Source organism: Pseudophryne corroboree, chromosome 5, assembly GCF_028390025.1.
Source record: "Pseudophryne corroboree isolate aPseCor3 chromosome 5, aPseCor3.hap2, whole genome shotgun sequence".
Classification (NCBI taxonomy): domain Eukaryota; kingdom Metazoa; phylum Chordata; class Amphibia; order Anura; family Myobatrachidae; genus Pseudophryne; species Pseudophryne corroboree.
In genome coordinates, this window is record NC_086448.1 from 4,877,524 (window position 1) to 4,901,546 (window position 24,023).

Consider the following 24,023-nt stretch of genomic DNA (forward strand, 5'->3'; position numbering starts at 1 on the left):
AGTCAGGGTGCACGGAGACATGACATCACAATGTGTATTTCTAACTTGGCCAGGAAATGGCATTTAAGATGACTGAAAAGATTTGCCCTCTGGGTAGAATATTCCGTTATCTATTAGATATGATCATAACAAAAAGATGGCGATCTTGAATGTGCAAACTGTATACAGCAGCCTTGAGAACATAATGGCACTTCACAGCTTAACCACAGATAAACACAATAGAAAATTATTAGATTTATGATAACAAAATTTTATTATAAGATCATATCATCAATGAATAAAATTACCGGAGGAGGTGAAACAATCCCGGGCGTTTGGCCTCTCAACCCTATATGATCCGGGCCGGGTAATATAGTGGAATAGGAACCATTGTGATCCCTACTGAATGTGGTGACATGCTTGTGATTATGTTTTTATTGTCAGTTCTATGTAATAAAACATTTCTGTTCATTTGTTCAGACAATGTTGCACTAGATTATTTTTTTCTTTCCTTTGAGACTGAAAATCTACTTGGAATCTATTATCTATGGTTGTGGACAAAGAACTAATCCACCCTACATAAAAGGACTTACCTCATTCAGAAATGTTTTATTTATTATAGATGTTATATGCGCCAATTTTGGAAAAAATATTGTTTTTATGTTGTATTAGATATGATCGCCTATTTTCATCATCTGCGGGACACATTGGGGGTCATTCCGAGTTGTTCGCTCTGTAAATTTCTTCACATCGCAGCGATTTTCCGCTTAGTGCGCATGCGCAATGTTCGCACTGCGACTGCGCCAAGTAAATTTGCTATGAAGTTAGGAATTTTACTCACGGCTTTTTCATCGTTCAGGCGATCGTAATGTGATTGACAGGAAGTGGGTGTTTATGGGCGGAAACTGGCCGTTTTATGGGTGTGTGTGAAAAAACGCTACCGTTTCTGGGAAAAACGCAGGAGTGGCTGGAGAAACGGGGGAGTGTCTGGGCGAACGCTGGGTGTGTTTGTGACGTCAAACCAGAAACGACAAGCACTGAACTGATCGCAGATGCCGAGTAAGTTTGGAGCTACTCAGAAACTGCTACGAGGTGTGTAATCGCAATATTGCGAAAACGTTGTTCGCAATTTTAAGATGCTAAGATTCACTCCCAGTAGGCGGCGGCTTAGCGTGAGCAAATCTGCAAAAATCAGCTTGCGAGCGAACAACTCGGAATGAGGGCCATTATCCTGTGGGAAGAGAGTCTAGAATGACTATAGAAAGCCGGGAATAAGGGATAAGACAGAAAATAAAGCTTTAATAGAACATGGTGCATAAAGAGACATTTGCAGCTTCCTTCCGGTATATCAGTATGACCGCTAGCGCTGTGGTTAGCATCGTCCGCACTGTAACACACCTTTGCTCTCCTCACACGGAGGAGTCACTCTTACAGCAAGTGATCAGATACTGGGGATAAGCTTGCGTGTCATTAAATATGACGAAGATGGAGGGTTTCTGAAGCCTATTCACCAAGCTGTCGTATCGCCGTGGAACATCTGCATCGCTATTTGGCACAATGGGAGGTGTTCGCATGTCTGGTTTCCCCTGGACAAACTCTCCAGTAAGGACCTGAGCAACCAACACAAACTTCTTTCCCTCACCGGAGGGTGGAGAGTAAATGTCCAGCGTGGAAATTGCAGCCTCGACAGCAAAATACACACCCTGCCCATATAAGGTCGCTGGGAAGGAGAGAACATGGAAAAGCAGGTAAAAATTAAAGGGGCAACTAACGTATGTAGGAAATATATCTCAAAGACAGAATTAATTATATTTCCTCCGGCCAATAGTAGTTTCCAACCTGATATCTCTATCACTGCTGAGAACTCAGCAATCATCCCTACCCCACAAGCTCGCTGCCTAGGTGTCATCCTGACTCTGATCTGTCCTTTATCCCCACATTCACTCTGTCTCACAGTCATGTTACATACATCTAAGAAACATCCAGAATACACCCATACCTTACACAAGACACAGCAACACTCTAATCCATGCTCTCATTATCTCCCGCATTGATTACTGTAATAGTCTCCTGACCGGTCTTCCCAGACATAGGCTCTCACCACTACAATCCATACTGACTGCAGCTGTGAGGCTAATCTTCCTCGCTAGACGTTCATCGTCTACAGATCCGCTCTGTCAGTCCCTCCATTGGTTACCGGTATTCTACCATATTCAATATAAAATACTTTTACCCACACACAAGGCCATTCGGCAAACTGCACCAACATACATCACTTCTCTCATCTCATGATATCTCCCAACCTGACCTCTCCGCTCTGCACAAGATCTGCGTCTCTCATCCACACTCATTACTCGCTCCCACTCACGACTGCAGGACTTTCTTCGGGCTGCACCCACTCTGTAGAATGCCCTCCCACGCACAATAAGACTCACCTCTAGTCTCCAAACCTTCAAGCGTTCCCTGAAAACTCATCTCTCCAGACAAGCCTATCACATTCCAGAAACACTCATTCAACCTTCATAAACCTTCCTATCAAACTGCATCCACTCTGCACAGTCCACATATATCCTCACGTCTTCTCAATCTCATCCTTCCTCTGGACCCCGGTTCATCATTGTTGTGTGACCATATCATACAGCCCACCAAGAACCTTTCCAATCTGATGGACAACTATGCAGTAGATAGTATCCTTGTGTATACAGTACATGCCTATTTCCATAAAGATTGTAAGCTTGCAGAGCAGGGCCCTCCTACCTCTATGACTGTTTGTTAAATCATTGTTTTGTTACAGTATATCATTGTTATTTCCAATTGTAAAGCGCAACGGAATTTGCTTCGCGATATATGAAACAAATAAATAAATAAATAAACATAAAATGAAGAAGACGGCAGCATAATGATCAATGGGGAACTGAAAAATCCAAAGAGAACGCGACACCACAGCGTATACAGAGAGGACAGAGCGCTACACTACAGCGTATACAGAGAGGACAGAGCGCTACACTACAGCGTATACAGAGAGGACAGAGCGCTACACTACAGCGTATACAGAGAGGACAGAGCGCTACACTACAGCGTATACAGAGAGGACGGAGGACAGAGCGCTACACTACAGCGTATACAGAGAGGGCGGAGGACAGAGCGCTAAACTACAGCGTATACAGAGAGGACGGAGGACAGAGCGCTACACTACAGCGTATAGAGAGAGGGCGGAGGACAGAGCGCTACACTACAGCGTATACAGAGAGGGTGGAGGACAGAGCGCTACACTACAGCGTATACAGAGAGGGCGGAGGACAGAGCGCTACACTACAGCGTATACAGAGAGGACGGAGGACAGAGCGCTACACTACAGCGTATACAGAGAGGGCGGAGGACAGAGCGCTACACTACAGCGTATACAGAGAGGACAGAGGACAGAGTGCTACACTACAGCGTATACAGAGAGGGTGGAGGACAGAGTGCTACACTACAGCGTATACAGAGAGGGCGGAGAACAGAGCGCTACACTACAGCGTATACAGAGAGGGTGGAGGACAGAGCGCTACACTACAGCGTATACAGAGAGGACGGAGGACAGAGCGATACACTACAGCGTATACAGAGAGGACGGAGGACAGAGCGCTACACTACAGCGTATACAGAGAGGACGGAGGACAGAGCGATACACTACAGCGTATACAGAGAGGACGGAGGACAGAGCGATACACTACAGCGTATACAGAGAGGACGGAGGACAGAGCGCTACACTACAGCGTATACAGAGAGGGCGGAGGACAGAGCGCTACACTACAGAGTATACAGAGAGGGCGGAGGACAGAGCGCTACACTACAGCGTATACAGAGAGGACAGAGCGCTACACTACAGCATATACAGAGAGGGCGGAGGACAGAGCGCTACACTACAGCGTATACAGAGAGGGCGGAGGACAGAGCGCTACACTACAGCGTATACAGATAGGGTGGAGGACAGAGTGCTACACTACAGCGTATACAGAGAGGGCTGAGGACAGAGCGCTACACTACAGCGTATACAGAGAGGACAGAGCGCTACACTACAGCATATACAGAGAGGGCGGAGGACAGAGCGCTACACTACAGCGTATACAGAGAGGACAGAGTGCTACACTACAGCGTATACAGAGAGGGTGGAGGACAGAGCGCTACACTACAGCGTATACAGAGAGGGCGGAGGACAGAGTGCTACACTACAGCGTATACAGAGAGGGCGGAGGACAGAGTGCTACACTACAGCGTATACAGAGAGGGCGGAGGACAGAGCGCTACACTACAGCGTATACAGAGAGGACGGAGGACAGAGCGCTACACTACAGCGTATACAGAGAGGGCGGAGGACAGAGCGCTACACTACAGCGTATACAGAGAGGGCGGAGGACAGAGCTCTACACTACAGCGTATACAGAGAGGACAGAGCGCTACACTACAGCGTATACAGAGAGGGCGGAGGACAGAGCGCTACACTACAGCGTATACAGAGAGGGCGGAGGACAGAGCGCTACACTACAGCGTATACAGAGAGGGCGGAGGACAGAGCGCTACACTACAGCGTATACAGAGAGGGCGGAGGACAGAGCGCTACACTACAGCGTATACAGAGAGGGCAAAGGACAGAGCGCTACACTACAGCGTATACAGAGAGGACGGAGGACAGAGCGCTACACTACAGCGTATACAGAGAGGGCGGAGGACAGAGCGTTACACTACAGCGTATACAGAGAGGACAGAGTGCTACACTACAGCGTATACAGAGAGGGCGGAGGACAGAGCGCTACACTACAGCGTATACAGAGAGGGCAGAGGACAGAGCGCTACACTACAGCGTATGCAGAGAGGGCAGAGGACAGAGCGCAACACTACAGCGTATACAGAGAGGGCGGAGGACAGAGCGCTACACTACAGCGTATACAGAGAGGGCGGAGGACAGAGCGCTACACTACAGTGTATACAGAGAGGACAGAGCGCTACACTACAGCGTATACAGAGAGGACAGAGCGCTACACTACAGCGTATACAGAGAGGACAGAGCGCTACACTACAGCGTATACAGAGAGGACAGAGCGCTACACTACAGCGTATACAGAGAGGGCGGAGGACAGAGCGCTACACTACAGCGTATACAGAGAGGGCGGAGGACAGAGCGCTACACTACAGCGTATACAGAGAGGGCGGAGGACAGAACGCTACACTACAGCGTATACAGAGAGGACAGAGCGCTACACTACAGCGTATACAGAGAGGGCGGAGGACAGAGTGCTACACTACAGCGTATACAGAGAGGGCGGAGGACAGAGCGCTACACTACAGCGTATACAGAGAGGGCGGAGGACAGAGTGCTACACTACAGCGTATACAGAGAGGGCGGAGAACAGAGCGCTACACTACAGCGTATACAGAGAGGGTGGAGGACAGAGCGCTACACTACAGCGTATACAGAGAGGACAGAGGACAGAGTGCTACACTACAGTGTATACAGAGAGGGCGGAGGACAGAGCGCTACACTACAGCGTATACAGAGAGGGTGGAGGACAGAGCGCTACACTACAGCGTATACAGAGAGGGCGGAGGACAGAGCGCTACACTACAGCGTATACAGAGAGGACAGAGGACAGAGCTCTACACTACAGCGTATACAGAGAGGGCGGAGGACAGAGTGCTACACTACAGCGTATACAGAGAGGGCAGAGGACAGAGCGCTACACTACAGCGTATACAGAGAGGGCAGAGGACAGAGCGCTACACTACAGCGTATACAGAGAGGGCAGAGGACAGAGCGCGACACTACAGCGTATACAGAGAGGGCGGAGGACAGAGCGCTACACTACAGCGTATACAGAGAGGGCGGAGGACAGAGCGCTACACTACAGTGTATACAGAGAGGACAGAGCGCTACACTACAGCGTATACAGAGAGGACAGAGCGCTACACTACAGCGTATACAGAGAGGACAGAGCGCTACACTACAGCGTATACAGAGAGGACAGAGCACTACACTACAGCGTATACAGAGAGGGCGGAGGACAGAGCGCTACACTACAGCGTATACAGAGAGGGCGGAGGACAGAGCGCTACACTACAGCGTATACAGAGAGGGCGGAGGACAGAGCGCTACACTACAGCGTATACAGAGAGGACAGAGCGCTACACTACAGCGTATACAGAGAGGACAGAGTGCGACACAACAGCGTATACAGAGAGGGCGGAGGACAGAGCGCTACACTACAGCGTATACAGAGAGGGCGGAGGACAGAGCGCTACACTACAGCGTATACAGAGAGGGCGGAGGACAGAGCGCTACACTACAGCGTATACAGAGAGGGCGGAGGACAGAGCGCTACACTATAGCGTATACAGAGAGGACAGAGCGCTACACTACAGCGTATACAGAGAGGACAGAGTGCTACACTACAGCGTATACAGAGAGGACAGAGCGCTACACTACAGCGTATACAGAGAGGACAGAGCGCTACACTACAGCGTATACAGAGAGGGCGGAGGACAGAGCGCTACACTACAGCGTGTACAGAGAGGACAGAGTGCTACACTACAGCGTATACAGAGAGGGCGGAGGACAGAGCGCTACACTACAGCGTATACAGAGAGGGCGGAGGACAGAGCGCTACACTACAGCGTATACAGAGAGGACAGAGTGCTACACTACATCGTATACAGAGAGGGCGGAGGACAGAGTGCTACACTACAGCGTATACAGAGAGGACGGAGTACAGAGTGCTACACTACAGCGTATACAGAGAGGACAGAGTGCTACACTACAGCGTATACAGAGAGGGCGGAGGACAGAGCGCTACACTACAGCGTATACAGAGAGGGCGGAGGACAGAGCGCTACACTACAGCGTATACAGAGAGGACAGAGTGCTACACTACAGCGTATACAGAGAGGACAGAGAGCTACACTACAGCGTATACAGAGAGGGCTGAGGACAGAGTGCTACACTACAGCGTATACAGAGAGGGCGGAGGACAGAGCGCTACACTACAGCGTATACAGAGAGGACAGAGTGCTACACTACAGCGTATACAGAGAGGGCGGAGGACAGAGCGCTACACTACAGCGTATACAGAGAGGGCGGAGGACAGAGCGCTACACTACAGCGTATACAGAGAGGACAGAGCGCTACACTACAGCGTATACAGAGAGGACAGAGTGCTACACTACAGCGTATACAGAGAGGGCGGAGGACAGAGTGCTACACTACAGCGTATACAGAGAGGGTGAAGGACAGAGTGCTACACTACAGCGTATACAGAGAGGGCGGAGGACAGAGCGCTACACTACAGCGTATACAGAGAGGACGGAGGACAGAGCGCTACACTATAGCGTATACAGAGAGGGTGGAGGACAGAGCGCTACACTACAGCGTATACAGAGAGGGCAGAGGACAGAGCGCTACACTACAGCGTATATAGAGAGGGTAAAGGACAGAGTGCTACACTACAGCGTATACAGAAAGGGCGGAGGACAGAGCGCTACACTACAGCGTATACAGAGAGGGCGGAGGACAGAGCGCTACACTACAGTGTAAACAGAGAGGGCGGAGGACAGAGCGCTACACTACAGCGTATACAGAGAGGGCGGAGGACAGAGCGCGACACTACAGCGTATACAGAGAGGGCTGAGGACAGAGCGCTACACTACAGCGTATACAGAGAGGACAGAGTGCGACACTACAGCGTATACAGAGAGGACAGAGCGCTACACTACAGCGTATACAGAGAGGACGGAGGACAGAGCGCTACACTACAGCGTATACAGAGAGGACAGAGCGCTACACTACAGCGTATACAGAGAGGACGGAGGACAGAGTGCTACACTACAGTGTAAACAGAGAGGGCGGAGGACAGAGCGCTACACTACAGCGTATACAGAGAGGGCGGAGGACAGAGCGCTACACTACAGCGTATACAGAGAGGGCAGAGCGCTACACTACAGCGTATACAGAGAGGGAGGAGGACAGAGCGCTACACTACAGCGTATACAGAGAGGGCGGAGGACAGAGTGCTACACTACAGCGTATACAGAGAGGACAGAGGACAGAGTGCTACACTACAGCGTATACAGAGAGGGCGGAGGACAGAGCGCAACACTACAGCGTATACAGAGAGGGCGGAGGACAGAGCGCTACACTACAGAGTATACAGAGAGGGTGGAGGACAGGGCGCTACACTACAGCGTATACAGAGAGGGCGGAGGACAGAGTGCTACACTACAGCGTATACAGAGAGGGCGGAGGACAGAGTGCTACACTACAGCGTATACAGAGAGGGCGGAGGACAGAGCGCGACACTACAGCGTATACAGAGAGGGGGGGGAGGACAGAGCGCTACACCACAGCGTATACAGAGAGGGCGGAGGACAGAGTGCGACACTACAGCGTATACAGAGAGGGGGGAGGACAGAGCGCTACACTACAGCGTATACAGAGAGGGCGGAGGACAGAGTGCTACACTACAGCGTATACAGAGAGAACGGAGGACAGAGTGCGACACTACAGCGTATACAGAGAGGGCGGAGGACAGAGTGCGACACTACAGAGTATACAGAGAGGGCGGAGGACAGAGTGCGACACTACAGCGTATACAGAGAGGGAGGAGGACAGAGCGCGATACTACAGCGTATACAGAGAGGGCGGAGGACAGAGTGCGACACTACAGCGTATACAGAGAGGGTGGAGGACAGAGCGCTACACTACAGAGTATACAGAGAGGGCGGAGGACAGAGCGCTACACTACAGCGTATACAGAGAGGGCGGAGGACAGAGTGCTACACTACAGCGTATACAGAGAGGGCGGAGGACAAAGTGCTACACTACAGCGTATACAGAGAGGGCGGAGGACAGAGCGCTACACTACAGCGTATACAGAGAGGACAGAGCGCTACACTACAGCGTATACAGAGAGGACAGAGTGCTACACTACAGCGTATACAGAGAGGGCAAAGGACAGAGCGCTACACTACAGCGTATACAGAGAGGACGGAGTACAGAGCGCTACACTACAGCGTATACAGAGAGGGCGGAGGACAGAGCGCTACACTACAGCGTATACAGAGAGGACAGAGTGCTACACTACAGCGTATACAGAGAGGGCGGAGGACAGAGCGCTACACTACAGCGTATACAGAGAGGGTGGAGGACAGAGTGCTACACTACAGCGTATACAGAGAGGACAGAGTGCTACACTACAGCGTATACAGAGAGGGCGGAGGACAGAGCGCTACACTACAGCGTATACAGAGAGGGCGGAGGACAGAGCGCTACACTACAGCGTATACAGAGAGGACAGAGTGCTACACTACAGCGTATACAGAGAGGACAGAGTGCTACACTACAGCGTATACAGAGAGGGCTGAGGACAGAGTGCTACACTACAGCGTATACAGAGAGGGCGGAGGACAGAGCGCTACACTACAGCGTATACAGAGAGGACAGAGTGCTACACTACAGCGTATACAGAGAGGGCGGAGGACAGAGCGCTACACTACAGCGTATACAGAGAGGGCGGAGGACAGAGCGCTACACTACAGCGTATACAGAGAGGACAGAGCGCTACACTACAGCGTATACAGAGAGGACAGAGTGCTACACTACAGCGTATACAGAGAGGGCGGAGGACAGAGTGCTACACTACAGCGTATACAGAGAGGGTGAAGGACAGAGTGCTACACTACAGCGTATACAGAGAGGGCGGAGGACAGAGCGCTACACTACAGCGTATACAGAGAGGACGGAGGACAGAGCGCTACACTATAGCGTATACAGAGAGGGTGGAGGACAGAGCGCTACACTACAGCGTATACAGAGAGGGCGGAGGACAGAGCGCTACACTACAGCGTATACAGAGAGGGTGGAGGACAGAGTACTACACTACAGCGTATACAGAAAGGGCGGAGGACAGAGCGCTACACTACAGCGTATACAGAGAGGGCGGAGGACAGAGCGCTACACTACAGTGTAAACAGAGAGGGCGGAGGACAGAGCGCTACACTACAGCGTATACAGAGAGGGCGGAGGACAGAGCGCTACACTACAGCGTATACAGAGAGGGTGGAGGACAGAGCGCTACACTACAGCGTATACAGAGAGGGTGGAGGACAGAGCGCTACACTACAGCGTATACAGAGAGGGTGGAGGACAGAGTGCTACACTACAGCGTATACAGAGAGGGCGGAGGACAGAGTGCTACACTACAGCGTATACAGAGAGGGCGGAGGACAGAGCGCTACACTACAGCGTATACAGAGAGGGCAGAGCGCTACACTACAGCGTATACAGAGAGGGTGGAGGACAGAGCGCTACACTACAGCGTATACAGAGAGGGCGGAGGACAGAGTGCTACACTACAGCGTATACAGAGAGGGTGGAGGACAGAGTGCGACACTACAGCGTATACAGAGAGGGCGGAGGACAGAGCGCTACACTACAGCGTATACAGAGAGGGTGGAGGACAGAGCGCTACACTACAGCGTATACAGAGAGGGTGGAGGACAGAGCGCTACACTACAGCGTATACAGAGAGGGTGGAGGACAGAGCGCTACACTACAGCGTATACAGAGAGGGCGGAGGACAAAGTGCTACACTACAGCGTATACAGAGAGGGCGGAGGACAGAGCGCGACACTACAGCGTATACAGAGAGGGCTGAGGACAGAGCGCTACACTACAGCGTATACAGAGAGGACAGAGTGCGACACTACAGCGTATACAGAGAGGACAGAGCGCTACACTACAGCGTATACAGAGAGGACGGAGGACAGAGCGCTACACTACAGCGTATACAGAGAGGACAGAGCGCTACACTACAGCGTATACAGAGAGGACGGAGGACAGAGTGCTACACTACAGTGTAAACAGAGAGGGCGGAGGACAGAGCGCTACACTACAGCGTATACAGAGAGGGCGGAGGACAGAGCGCTACACTACAGCGTATACAGAGAGGGCAGAGCGCTACACTACAGCGTATACAGAGAGGGAGGAGGACAGAGCGCTACACTACAGCGTATACAGAGAGGGCGGAGGACAGAGTGCTACACTACAGCGTATACAGAGAGGACAGAGGACAGAGTGCTACACTACAGCGTATACAGAGAGGGCGGAGGACAGAGCGCAACACTACAGCGTATACAGAGAGGGCGGAGGACAGAGCGCTACACTACAGAGTATACAGAGAGGGTGGAGGACAGGGCGCTACACTACAGCGTATACAGAGAGGGCGGAGGACAGAGCGCTACACTACAGCGTATACAGAGAGGGCGGAGGACAGAGTGCTACACTACAGCGTATACAGAGAGGGCGGAGGACAGAGTGCTACACTACAGCGTATACAGAGAGGGCGGAGGACAGAGCGCGACACTACAGCGTATACAGAGAGGGGGGGGGAGGACAGAGCGCTACACCACAGCGTATACAGAGAGGGCGGAGGACAGAGTGCGACACTACAGCGTATACAGAGAGGGGGGAGGACAGAGCGCTACACTACAGCGTATACAGAGAGGGCGGAGGACAGAGTGCTACACTACAGCGTATACAGAGAGAACGGAGGACAGAGTGCGACACTACAGCGTATACAGAGAGGGCGGAGGACAGAGTGCGACACTACAGCGTATACAGAGAGGGAGGAGGACAGAGCGCGATACTACAGCGTATACAGAGAGGGCGGAGGACAGAGTGCGACACTACAGCGTATACAGAGAGGGTGGAGGACAGAGCGCTACACTACAGAGTATACAGAGAGGGCGGAGGACAGAGCGCTACACTACAGCGTATACAGAGAGGGCGGAGGACAGAGTGCTACACTACAGCGTATACAGAGAGGGCGGAGGACAGAGTGCTACACTACAGCGTATACAGAGAGGACGGAGGACAGAGCGCTACACTACAGCGTATACAGAGAGGGCGGAGGACAGAGCGCTACACTACAGCGTATACAGAGAGGACAGAGTGCTACACTACAGCGTATACAGAGAGGGCGGAGGACAGAGCGCTACACTACAGCGTATACAGAGAGGGCAGAGGACAGAGCGCTACACTACAGCGTATGCAGAGAGGGCAGAGGACAGAGCGCAACACTACAGCGTATACAGAGAGGGCGGAGGACAGATCGCTACACTACAGCGTATACAGAGAGGGCGGAGGACAGAGCGCTACACTACAGTGTATACAGAGAGGACAGAGCGCTACACTACAGCGTATACAGAGAGGACAGAGCGCTACACTACAGCGTATACAGAGAGGACAGAGCGCTACACTACAGCGTATACAGAGAGGACAGAGCGCTACACTACAGCGTATACAGAGAGGGCGGAGGACAGAGCGCTACACTACAGCGTATACAGAGAGGGCGGAGGACAGAGCGCTACACTACAGCGTATACAGAGAGGGCGGAGGACAGAGCGCTACACTACAGCGTATACAGAGAGGACAGAGCGCTACACTACAGCGTATACAGAGAGGGCGGAGGACAGAGTGCTACACTACAGCGTATACAGAGAGGGCGGAGGACAGAGCGCTACACTACAGCGTATACAGAGAGGGCGGAGGACAGAGTGCTACACTACAGCGTATACAGAGAGGGCGGAGAACAGAGCGCTACACTACAGCGTATACAGAGAGGGTGGAGGACAGAGCGCTACACTACAGCGTATACAGAGAGGACAGAGGACAGAGTGCTACACTACAGTGTATACAGAGAGGGCGGAGGACAGAGCGCTACACTACAGCGTATACAGAGAGGGTGGAGGACAGAGCGCTACACTACAGCGTATACAGAGAGGGCGGAGGACAGAGCGCTACACTACAGCGTATACAGAGAGGACAGAGGACAGAGCTCTACACTACAGCGTATACAGAGAGGGCGGAGGACAGAGTGCTACACTACAGCGTATACAGAGAGGGGGCGGAGGACAGAGCGCTACACTACAGCGTATACAGAGAGGACGGAGGACAGAGCGCTACACTACAGCGTATACAGAGAGGACGGAGGACAGAGCGCTACACTACAGCGTATACAGAGAGGGCGGAGGACAGAGCGCTACACTACAGCGTATACAGAGAGGACGGAGGACAGAGCGCTACAATACAGCGTATACAGAGAGGGCGGAGGACAGAGCACTACACTACAGCGTATACAGAGAGGGCGGAGGACAGAGTGCGACACTACAGCGTATACAGAGAGGACAGAGCGCTACACTACAGCGTATACAGAGAGGGCGGAGGACAGAGTGCTACACTACAGCGTATACAGAGAGGGCGGAGGACAGAGCTCTACACTACAGCGTATACAGAGAGGACAGAGCGCTACACTACAGCGTATACAGAGAGGGCGGAGGACAGAGCGCTAAACTACAGCGTATACAGAGAGGGTGGAGGACAGAGCGCTACACTACAGCGTATACAGAGAGGGTGGAGGACAGAGCGCTACACTACAGCGTATACAGAGAGGGCGGAGGACAGAGCGCTACACTACAGCGTATACAGAGAGGGCGGAGGACAGAGCGCTACACTACAGCGTATACAGAGGACGGAGGACAGAGCGCTACACTACAGCGTATACAGAGAGGACGGAGGACAGAGCGCTACACTACAGCGTATACAGAGAGGGCGGAGGACAGAGCGCTACACTACAGCGTATACAGAGAGGGCGGAGGACAGAGTGCGACAATACAGAGTATACAGAGAGGAAAGAGTGCTACACTACAGCGTATACAGAGAGGGCGGAGGACAGAGCGCTACACTACAGCGTATACAGAGAGGGCAGAGGACAGAGCGCTACACTACAGCGTATACAGAGAGGGCAGAGGACAGAGCGCGACACTACAGCGTATACAGAGAGGGCGGAGGACAGAGCGCTACACTACAGCGTATACAGAGAGGGCGGAGGACAGAGCGCTACACTACAGTGTATACAGAGAGGACAGAGCGCTACACTACAGCGTATACAGAGAGGACAGAGCGCTACACTACAGCGTATACAGAGAGGACAGAGCGCTGCACTACAGCGTATACAGAGAGGACAGAGCACTACACTACAGCGTATACAGAGAGGGCGGAGGACAGAGCGCTACACTACAGCGTATACAGAGAGGGCGGAGGACAGAGCGCTACACTACAGCGTATACAGAGAGGGGGGAGGACAGAGCGCTACACTACAGCGTATACAGAGAGGACAGAGCGCTACACTACAGCGTATACAGAGAGGACAGAGTGCGACACAACAGCGTATACAGAGAGGGCGGAGGACAGAGCGCTACACTACAGCGTATACAGAGAGGGCGGAGGACAGAGCGCTACACTACAGCGTATACAGAGAGGGCGGAGGACAGAGCGCTACACTACAGCGAATACAGAGAGGGCGGAGGACAGAGCGCTACACTATAGCGTATACAGAGAGGACAGAGCGCTACACTACAGCGTATACAGAGAGGACAGAGTGCTACACTACAGCGTATACAGAGAGGACAGAGCGCTACACTACAGCGTATACAGAGAGGACAGAGCGCTACACTACAGCGTATACAGAGAGGGCGGAGGACAGAGCGCTACACTACAGCGTATACAGAGAGGACAGAGTGCTACACTACAGCGTATACAGAGAGGGCGGAGGACAGAGCGCTACACTACAGCGTATACAGAGAGGGCGGAGGACAGAGCGCTACACTACAGCGTATACAGAGAGGACAGAGTGCTACACTACATCGTATACAGAGAGCGCGGAGGACAGAGTGCTACACTACAGCGTATACAGAGAGGACGGAGTACAGAGTGCTACACTACAGCGTATACAGAGAGGACAGAGTGCTACACTACAGCGTATACAGAGAGGGCGGAGGACAGAGCGCTACACTACAGCGTATACAGAGAGGGCGGAGGACAGAGCGCTACACTACAGCGTATACAGAGAGGACAGAGTGCTACACTACAGCGTATACAGAGAGGACAGAGTGCTACACTACAGCGTATACAGAGAGGGCTGAGGACAGAGTGCTACACTACAGCGTATACAGAGAGGGCGGAGGACAGAGCGCTACACTACAGCGTATACAGAGAGGACAGAGTGCTACACTACAGCGTATACAGAGAGGGCGGAGGACAGAGCGCTACACTACAGCGTATACAGAGAGGGCGGAGGACAGAGCGCTACACTACAGCGTATACAGAGAGGACAGAGCGCTACACTACAGCGTATACAGAGAGGACAGAGTGCTACACTACAGCGTATACAGAGAGGGCGGAGGACAGAGTGCTACACTACAGCGTATACAGAGAGGGTGAAGGACAGAGTGCTACACTACAGCGTATACAGAGAGGGCGGAGGACAGAGCGCTACACTACAGCGTATACAGAGAGGACGGAGGACAGAGCGCTACACTATAGCGTATACAGAGAGGGAGGAGGACAGAGCGCTACACTACAGCGTATACAGAGAGGGCGGAGGACAGAGCGCTACACTACAGCGTATACAGAGAGGGTGGAGGACAGAGTGCTACACTACAGCGTATACAGAAAGGGCGGAGGACAGAGCGCTACACTACAGCGTATACAGAGAGGGCGGAGGACAGAGCGCTACACTACAGTGTAAACAGAGAGGGCGGAGGACAGAGCGCTACACTACAGCGTATACAGAGAGGGCGGAGGACAGAGCGCTACACTACAGCGTATACAGAGAGGGTGGAGGACAGAGCGCTACACTACAGCGTATAAAGAGAGGGTGGAGGACAGAGCGCTACACTACAGCGTATAAAGAGAGGGTGGAGGACAGAGTGCTACACTACAGCGTATACAGAGAGGGCGGAGGACAGAGTGCTACACTACAGCGTATACAGAGAGGGCGGAGGACAGAGCGCTACACTACAGCGTATACAGAGAGGGCGGAGCGCTACACTACAGCGTATACAGAGAGGGCAGAGCGCTACACTACAGCGTATACAGAGAGGGTGGAGGACAGAGCGCTACACTACAGCGTATACAGAGAGGGCGGAGGACAGAGTGCTACACTACAGCGTACACAGAGAGGGTGGAGGACAGAGTGCGACACTACAGCGTATACAGAGAGGGCGGAGGACAGAGCGCTACACTACAGCGTATACAGAGAGGGTGGAGGACAGAGCGCTACACTACAGCGTATACAGAGAGGGTGGAGGACAGAGCGCTACACTACAGCGTATACAGAGAGGGCGGAGGACAAAGTGCTACACTACAGCGTATACAGAGAGGACGGAGTACAGAGTGCTACACTACAGCGTATACAGAGAGGACAGAGTGCTACACTACAGCGTATACAGAGAGGGCGGAGGACAGAGCGCTACACTACAGCGTATACAGAGAGGGCGGAGGACAGAGCGCTACACTACAGCGTATACAGAGAGGACAGAGTGCTACACTACAGCGTATACAGAGAGGACAGAGTGCTACACTACAGCGTATACAGAGAGGGCTGAGGACAGAGTGCTACACTACAGCGTATACAGAGAGGGCGGAGGACAGAGCGCTACACTACAGCGTATACAGAGAGGACAGAGTGCTACACTACAGCGTATACAGAGAGGGCGGAGGACAGAGCGCTACACTACAGCGTATACAGAGAGGGCGGAGGACAGAGCGCTACACTACAGCGTATACAGAGAGGACAGAGCGCTACACTACAGCGTATACAGAGAGGACAGAGTGCTACACTACAGCGTATACAGAGAGGGCGGAGGACAGAGTGCTACACTACAGCGTATACAGAGAGGGTGAAGGACAGAGTGCTACACTACAGCGTATACAGAGAGGGCGGAGGACAGAGCGCTACACTACAGCGTATACAGAGAGGACGGAGGACAGAGCGCTACACTATAGCGTATACAGAGAGGGTGGAGGACAGAGCGCTACACTACAGCGTATACAGAGAGGGCGGAGGACAGAGCGCTACACTACAGCGTATACAGAGAGGGTGGAGGACAGAGTGCTACACTACAGCGTATACAGAAAGGGCGGAGGACAGAGCGCTACACTACAGCGTATACAGAGAGGGCGGAGGACAGAGCGCTACACTACAGTGTAAACAGAGAGGGCGGAGGACAGAGCGCTACACTACAGCGTATACAGAGAGGGCGGAGGACAGAGCGCTACACTACAGCGTATACAGAGAGGGTGGAGGACAGAGCGCTACACTACAGCGTATAAAGAGAGGGTGGAGGACAGAGCGCTACACTACAGCGTATACAGAGAGGGTGGAGGACAGAGTGCTACACTACAGCGTATACAGAGAGGGCGGAGGACAGAGTGCTACACTACAGCGTATACAGAGAGGGCGGAGGACAGAGCGCTACACTACAGCGTATACAGAGAGGGCAGAGCGCTACACTACAGCGTATACAGAGAGGGTGGAGGACAGAGCGCTACACTACAGCGTATACAGAGAGGGCGGAGGACAGAGTGCTACACTACAGCGTATACAGAGAGGGTGGAGGACAGAGTGCGACACTACAGCGTATACAGAGAGGGCGGAGGACAGAGCGCTACACTACAGCGTATACAGAGAGGGTGGAGGACAGAGCGCTATACTACAGCGTATACAGAGAGGGTGGAGGACAGAGCGCTACACTACAGCGTATACAGAGAGGGCGGAGGACAAAGTGCTACACTACAGCGTATACAGAGAGGGCGGAGGACAGAGCGCGACACTACAGCGTATACAGAGAGGGCTGAGGACAGAGCGCTACACTACAGCGTATACAGAGAGGACAGAGTGCGACACTACAGCGTATACAGAGAGGACAGAGCGCTACACTACAGCGTATACAGAGAGGACGGAGGACAGAGCGCTACACTACAGCGTATACAGAGAGGACAGAGCGCTACACTACAGCGTATACAGAGAGGACGGAGGACAGAGTGCTACACTACAGTGTAAACAGAGAGGGCGGAGGACAGAGCGCTACACTACAGCGTATACAGAGAGGGCGGAGGACAGAGCGCTACACTACAGCGTATACAGAGAGGGCAGAGCGCTACACTACAGCGTATACAGAGAGGGTGGAGGACAGAGCGCTACACTACAGCGTATACAGAGAGGGCGGAGGACAGAGTGCTACACTACAGCGTATACAGAGAGGACAGAGGACAGAGTGCTACACTACAGCGTATACAGAGAGGGCGGAGGACAGAGCGCAACACTACAGCGTATACAGAGAGGGCGGAGGACAGAGCGCTACACTACAGAGTATACAGAGAGGGTGGAGGACAGGGCGCTACACTACAGCGTATACAGAGAGGGCGGAGGACAGAGCGCTACACTACAGCGTATACAGAGAGGGCGGAGGACAGAGTGCTACACTACAGCGTATACAGAGAGGGCGGAGGACAGAGCGCGACACTACAGCGTATACAGAGAGGGGGGGAGGACAGAGCGCTACACCACAGCGTATACAGAGAGGGCGGAGGACAGATTGCGACACTACAGCGTATACAGAGAGGGGGGAGGACAGAGCGCTACACTACAGCGTATACAGAGAGAACGGAGGACAGAGTGCGACACTACAGCGTATACAGAGAGGGCGGAGGACAGAGTGCGACACTACAGAGTATACAGAGAGGGCGGAGGACAGAGCGCGACACTACAGCGTATACAGAGAGGGAGGAGGACAGAGCGCGATACTACAGCGTATACAGAGAGGGCGGAGGACAGAGTGCGACACTACAGCGTATACAGAGAGGGTGGAGGACAGAGCGCTACACTACAGAGTATACAGAGAGGGCGGAGGACAGAGCGCTACACTACAGCGTATACAGAGAGGGCGGAGGACAGAGTGCTACACTACAGCGTATACAGAGAGGGCGGAGGACAGAGTGCTACACTACAGCGTATACAGAGAGGGCGGAGGACAGAGCGCTACACTACAGCGTATACAGAGAGGACAGAGCGCTACACTACAGCGTATACAGAGAGGACAGAGTGCTACACTACAGCGTATACAGAGAGGACAGAGCGCTACACTACAGCGTATACAGAGAGGACAGAGTGCTACACTACAGCGTATACAGAGAGGACAGAGCGCTACACTACAGCGTATACAGAGAGGGCGGAGGACAGAGCGCTACACTACAGCGTATACAGAGAGGGCGGAGGACAGAGTGCTACACTACAGCGTATACAGAGAGGGTGGAGGACAGAGCGCTACACTACAGCGTATACAGAGATGGCGGAGGACAGAGCGCTACACTACAGCGTATACAGAGAGGGCGGAGGACAGAGCGCTACACTACAGCGTATACAGAGAGGGCGGAGGACAGAGCGCTACACTACAGCGTATACAGAGAGGGTGGAGGACAGAGCGCTACACTACAGCGTATACAGAGATGGCGGAGGACAGAGTGCTACACTACAGCGTATACAGAGAGGGCGGAGGACAGAGCGCTACACTACAGCGTATACAGAGAGGGCGGAGGACAGAGCGCTACACTACAGCGTATACAGAGAGGACAGAGTGCTACACTACAGCGTATACAGAGAGGGCGGAGGACAGAGTGCGACACTACAGCGTATACAGAGAGGGCAGAGTACAGAGCGCTACACTACAGCGTATACAGAGAGGACAAAGCGCTACACTACAGCGTATACAGAGGACAGAGTGCTACACTACAGCGTATACAGAGGACAGAGCGCTACACTACAGCGTATACAGAGAGTACAGAGCGCTACACTACAGCGTATACAGAGAGGACAGAGCGCTACACTACAGCGTATACAGAGGACAGAGTGCTACACTACAGCGTATACAGAGAGGGCGGAGGACAGAGTGCTACACTACAGCGTATACAGAGAGGGTGGAGGACAGAGCGCTACACTACAGCGTATAAAGAGAGGGTGGAGGACAGAGCGCTACACTACAGCGTATACAGAGAGGGTGGAGGACAGAGTGCTACACTACAGCGTATACAGAGAGGGCGGAGGACAGAGTGCTACACTACAGCGTATACAGAGAGGGCGGAGGACAGAGCGCTACACTACAGCGTATACAGAGAGGGCAGAGCGCTACACTACAGCGTATACAGAGAGGGTGGAGGACAGAGCGCTACACTACAGCGTATACAGAGAGGGCGGAGGACAGAGTGCTACACTACAGCGTATACAGAGAGGGTGGAGGACAGAGTGCGACACTACAGCGTATACAGAGAGGGCGGAGGACAGAGCGCTACACTACAGCGTATACAGAGAGGGTGGAGGACAGAGCGCTACACTACAGCGTATACAGAGAGGGTGGAGGACAGAGCGCTACACTACAGCGTATACAGAGAGGGCGGAGGACAAAGTGCTACACTACAGCGTATACAGAGAGGACGGAGTACAGAGTGCTACACTACAGCGTATACAGAGAGGACAGAGTGCTACACTACAGCGTATACAGAGAGGGCGGAGGACAGAGCGCTACACTACAGCGTATACAGAGAGGGCGGAGGACAGAGCGCTACACTACAGCGTATACAGAGAGGACAGAGTGCTACACTACAGCGTATACAGAGAGGACAGAGTGCTACACTACAGCGTATACAGAGAGGGCTGAGGACAGAGTGCTACACTACAGCGTATACAGAGAGGGCGGAGGACAGAGCGCTACACTACAGCGTATACAGAGAGGACAGAGTGCTACACTACAGCGTATACAGAGAGGGCAAAGGACAGAGCGCTACACTACAGCGTATACAGAGAGGGCGGAGGACAGAGCGCTACACTACAGCGTATACAGAGAGGACAGAGCGCTACACTACAGCGTATACAGAGAGGACAGAGTGCTACACTACAGCGTATACAGAGAGGGCGGAGGACAGAGTGCTACACTACAGCGTATACAGAGAGGGTGAAGGACAGAGTGCTACACTACAGCGTATACAGAGAGGGCGGAGGACAGAGCGCTACACTACAGCGTATACAGAGAGGACGGAGGACAGAGCGCTACACTATAGCGTATACAGAGAGGGTGGAGGACAGAGCGCTACACTACAGCGTATACAGAGAGGGCGGAGGACAGAGCGCTACACTACAGCGTATACAGAGAGGGTGGAGGACAGAGTGCTACACTACAGCGTATACAGAAAGGGCGGAGGACAGAGCGCTACACTACAGCGTATACAGAGAGGGCGGAGGACAGAGCGCTACACTACAGTGTAAACAGAGAGGGCGGAGGACAGAGCGCTACACTACAGCGTATACAGAGAGGGCGGAGGACAGAGCGCTACACTACAGCGTATACAGAGAGGGTGGAGGACAGAGCGCTACACTACAGCGTATAAAGAGAGGGTGGAGGACAGAGCGCTACACTACAGCGTATACAGAGAGGGTGGAGGACAGAGTGCTACACTACAGCGTATACAGAGAGGGCGGAGGACAGAGTGCTACACTACAGCGTATACAGAGAGGGCGGAGGACAGAGCGCTACACTACAGCGTATACAGAGAGGGCAGAGCGCTACACTACAGCGTATACAGAGAGGGTGGAGGACAGAGCGCTACACTACAGCGTATACAGAGAGGGCGGAGGACAGAGTGCTACACTACAGCGTATACAGAGAGGGTGGAGGACAGAGTGCGACACTACAGCGTATACAGAGAGGGCGGAGGACAGAGCGCTACACTACAGCGTATACAGAGAGGGTGGAGGACAGAGCGCTATACTACAGCGTATACAGAGAGGGTGGAGGACAGAGCGCTACACTACAGCGTATACAGAGAGGGCGGAGGACAAAGTGCTACACTACAGCGTATACAGAGAGGGCGGAGGACAGAGCGCGACACTACAGCGTATACAGAGAGGGCTGAGGACAGAGCGCTACACTACAGCGTATACAGAGAGGACAGAGTGCGACACTACAGCGTATACAGAGAGGACAGAGCGCTACACTACAGCGTATACAGAGAGGACGGAGGACAGAGCGCTACACTACAGCGTATACAGAGAGGACAGAGCGCTACACTACAGCGTATACAGAGAGGACGGAGGACAGAGTGCTACACTACAGTGTAAACAGAGAGGGCGGAGGACAGAGCGCTACACTACAGCGTATACAGAGAGGGCGGAGGACAGAGCGCTACACTACAGCGTATACAGAGAGGGCAGAGCGCTACACTACAGCGTATACAGAGAGGGTGGAGGACAGAGCGCTACACTACAGCGTATACAGAGAGGGCGGAGGACAGAGTGCTACACTACAGCGTATACAGAGAGGACAGAGGACAGAGTGCTACACTACAGCGTATACAGAGAGGGCGGAGGACAGAGCGCAACACTACAGCGTATACAGAGAGGGCGGAGGACAGAGCGCTACACTACAGAGTATACAGAGAGGGTGGAGGACAGGGCGCTACACTACAGCGTATACAGAGAGGGCGGAGGACAGAGTGCTACACTACAGCGTATACAGAGAGGGCGGAGGACAGAGCGCGACACTACAGCGTATACAGAGAGGGGGGGAGGACAGAGCGCTACACCACAGCGTATACAGAGAGGGCGGAGGACAGAGTGCGACACTACAGCGTATACAGAGAGGGGGGAGGACAGAGCGCTACACTACAGCGTATACAGAGAGAACGGAGGACAGAGTGCGACACTACAGCGTATACAGAGAGGGCGGAGGACAGAGTGCGACACTACAGAGTATACAGAGAGGGCGGAGGACAGAGCGCGACACTACAGCGTATACAGAGAGGGAGGAGGACAGAGCGCGATACTACAGCGTATACAGAGAGGGCGGAGGACAGAGTGCGACACTACAGCGTATACAGAGAGGGTGGAGGACAGAGCGCTACACTACAGAGTATACAGAGAGGGCGGAGGACAGAGCGCTACACTACAGCGTATACAGAGAGGGCGGAGGACAGAGTGCTACACTACAGCGTATACAGAGAGGGCGGAGGACAGAGTGCTACACTACAGCGTATACAGAGAGGGCGGAGGACAGAGCGCTACACTACAGCGTATACAGAGAGGACAGAGCGCTACACTACAGCGTATACAGAGAGGACAGAGTGCTACACTACAGCGTATACAGAGAGGACAGAGCGCTACACTACAGCGTATACAGAGAGGACAGAGTGCTACACTACAGCGTATACAGAGAGGACAGAGCGCTACACTACAGCGTATACAGAGAGGGCGGAGGACAGAGCGCTACACTACAGCGTATACAGAGAGGGCGGAGGACAGAGTGCTACACTACAGCGTATACAGAGAGGGTGGAGGACAGAGCGCTACACTACAGCGTATACAGAGATGGCGGAGGACAGAGCGCTACACTACAGCGTATACAGAGAGGGCGGAGGACAGAGCGCTACACTACAGCGTATACAGAGAGGGCGGAGGACAGAGCGCTACACTACAGCGTATACAGAGAGGGTGGAGGACAGAGCGCTACACTACAGCGTATACAGAGATGGCGGAGGACAGAGTGCTACACTACAGCGTATACAGAGAGGGCGGAGGACAGAGCGCTACACTACAGCGTATACAGAGAGGGCGGAGGACAGAGCGCTACACTACAGCGTATACAGAGAGGACAGAGTGCTACACTACAGCGTATACAGAGAGGGCGGAGGACAGAGTGCGACACTACAGCGTATACAGAGAGGGCAGAGTACAGAGCGCTACACTACAGCGTATACAGAGAGGACAAAGCGCTACACTACAGCGTATACAGAGGACAGAGTGCTACACTACAGCGTATACAGAGGACAGAGCGCTACACTACAGCGTATACAGAGAGTACAGAGCGCTACACTACAGCGTATACAGAGAGGACAGAGCGCTACACTACAGCGTATACAGAGGACAGAGTGCTACACTACAGCGTATACAGAGAGGGCGGAGGACAGAGTGCTACACTACAGCGTATACAGAGAGGGCGGAGGACAGAGTGCGACACTACAGCGTATACAGAGAGGGCAGAGTACACAGCGCTACACTACAGCGTATACAGAGAGGACAAAGCGCTACACTACAGCGTATACAGAGGACAGAGTGCTACACTACAGC

At 53.1% G+C, this 24,023-nt stretch overlaps 1 protein-coding gene across 1 annotated transcript in view; it reads right to left on the bottom strand.

The window, feature by feature from the left end:
* Positions 1–1,258: 1,258 nt before the first annotated feature.
* Positions 1,259–24,023, bottom strand: part of PARP10 (poly(ADP-ribose) polymerase family member 10) — a 279,539-nt gene continuing 256,774 nt past the window's right edge. Inside the window, exon 11 of the mRNA XM_063921070.1 lies at positions 1,259–1,699. Coding sequence (XP_063777140.1) covers positions 1,389–1,699 — 311 coding nt within the window. The 3' untranslated portion in view covers positions 1,259–1,388. The remainder of the gene's footprint in view (positions 1,700–24,023) is intronic.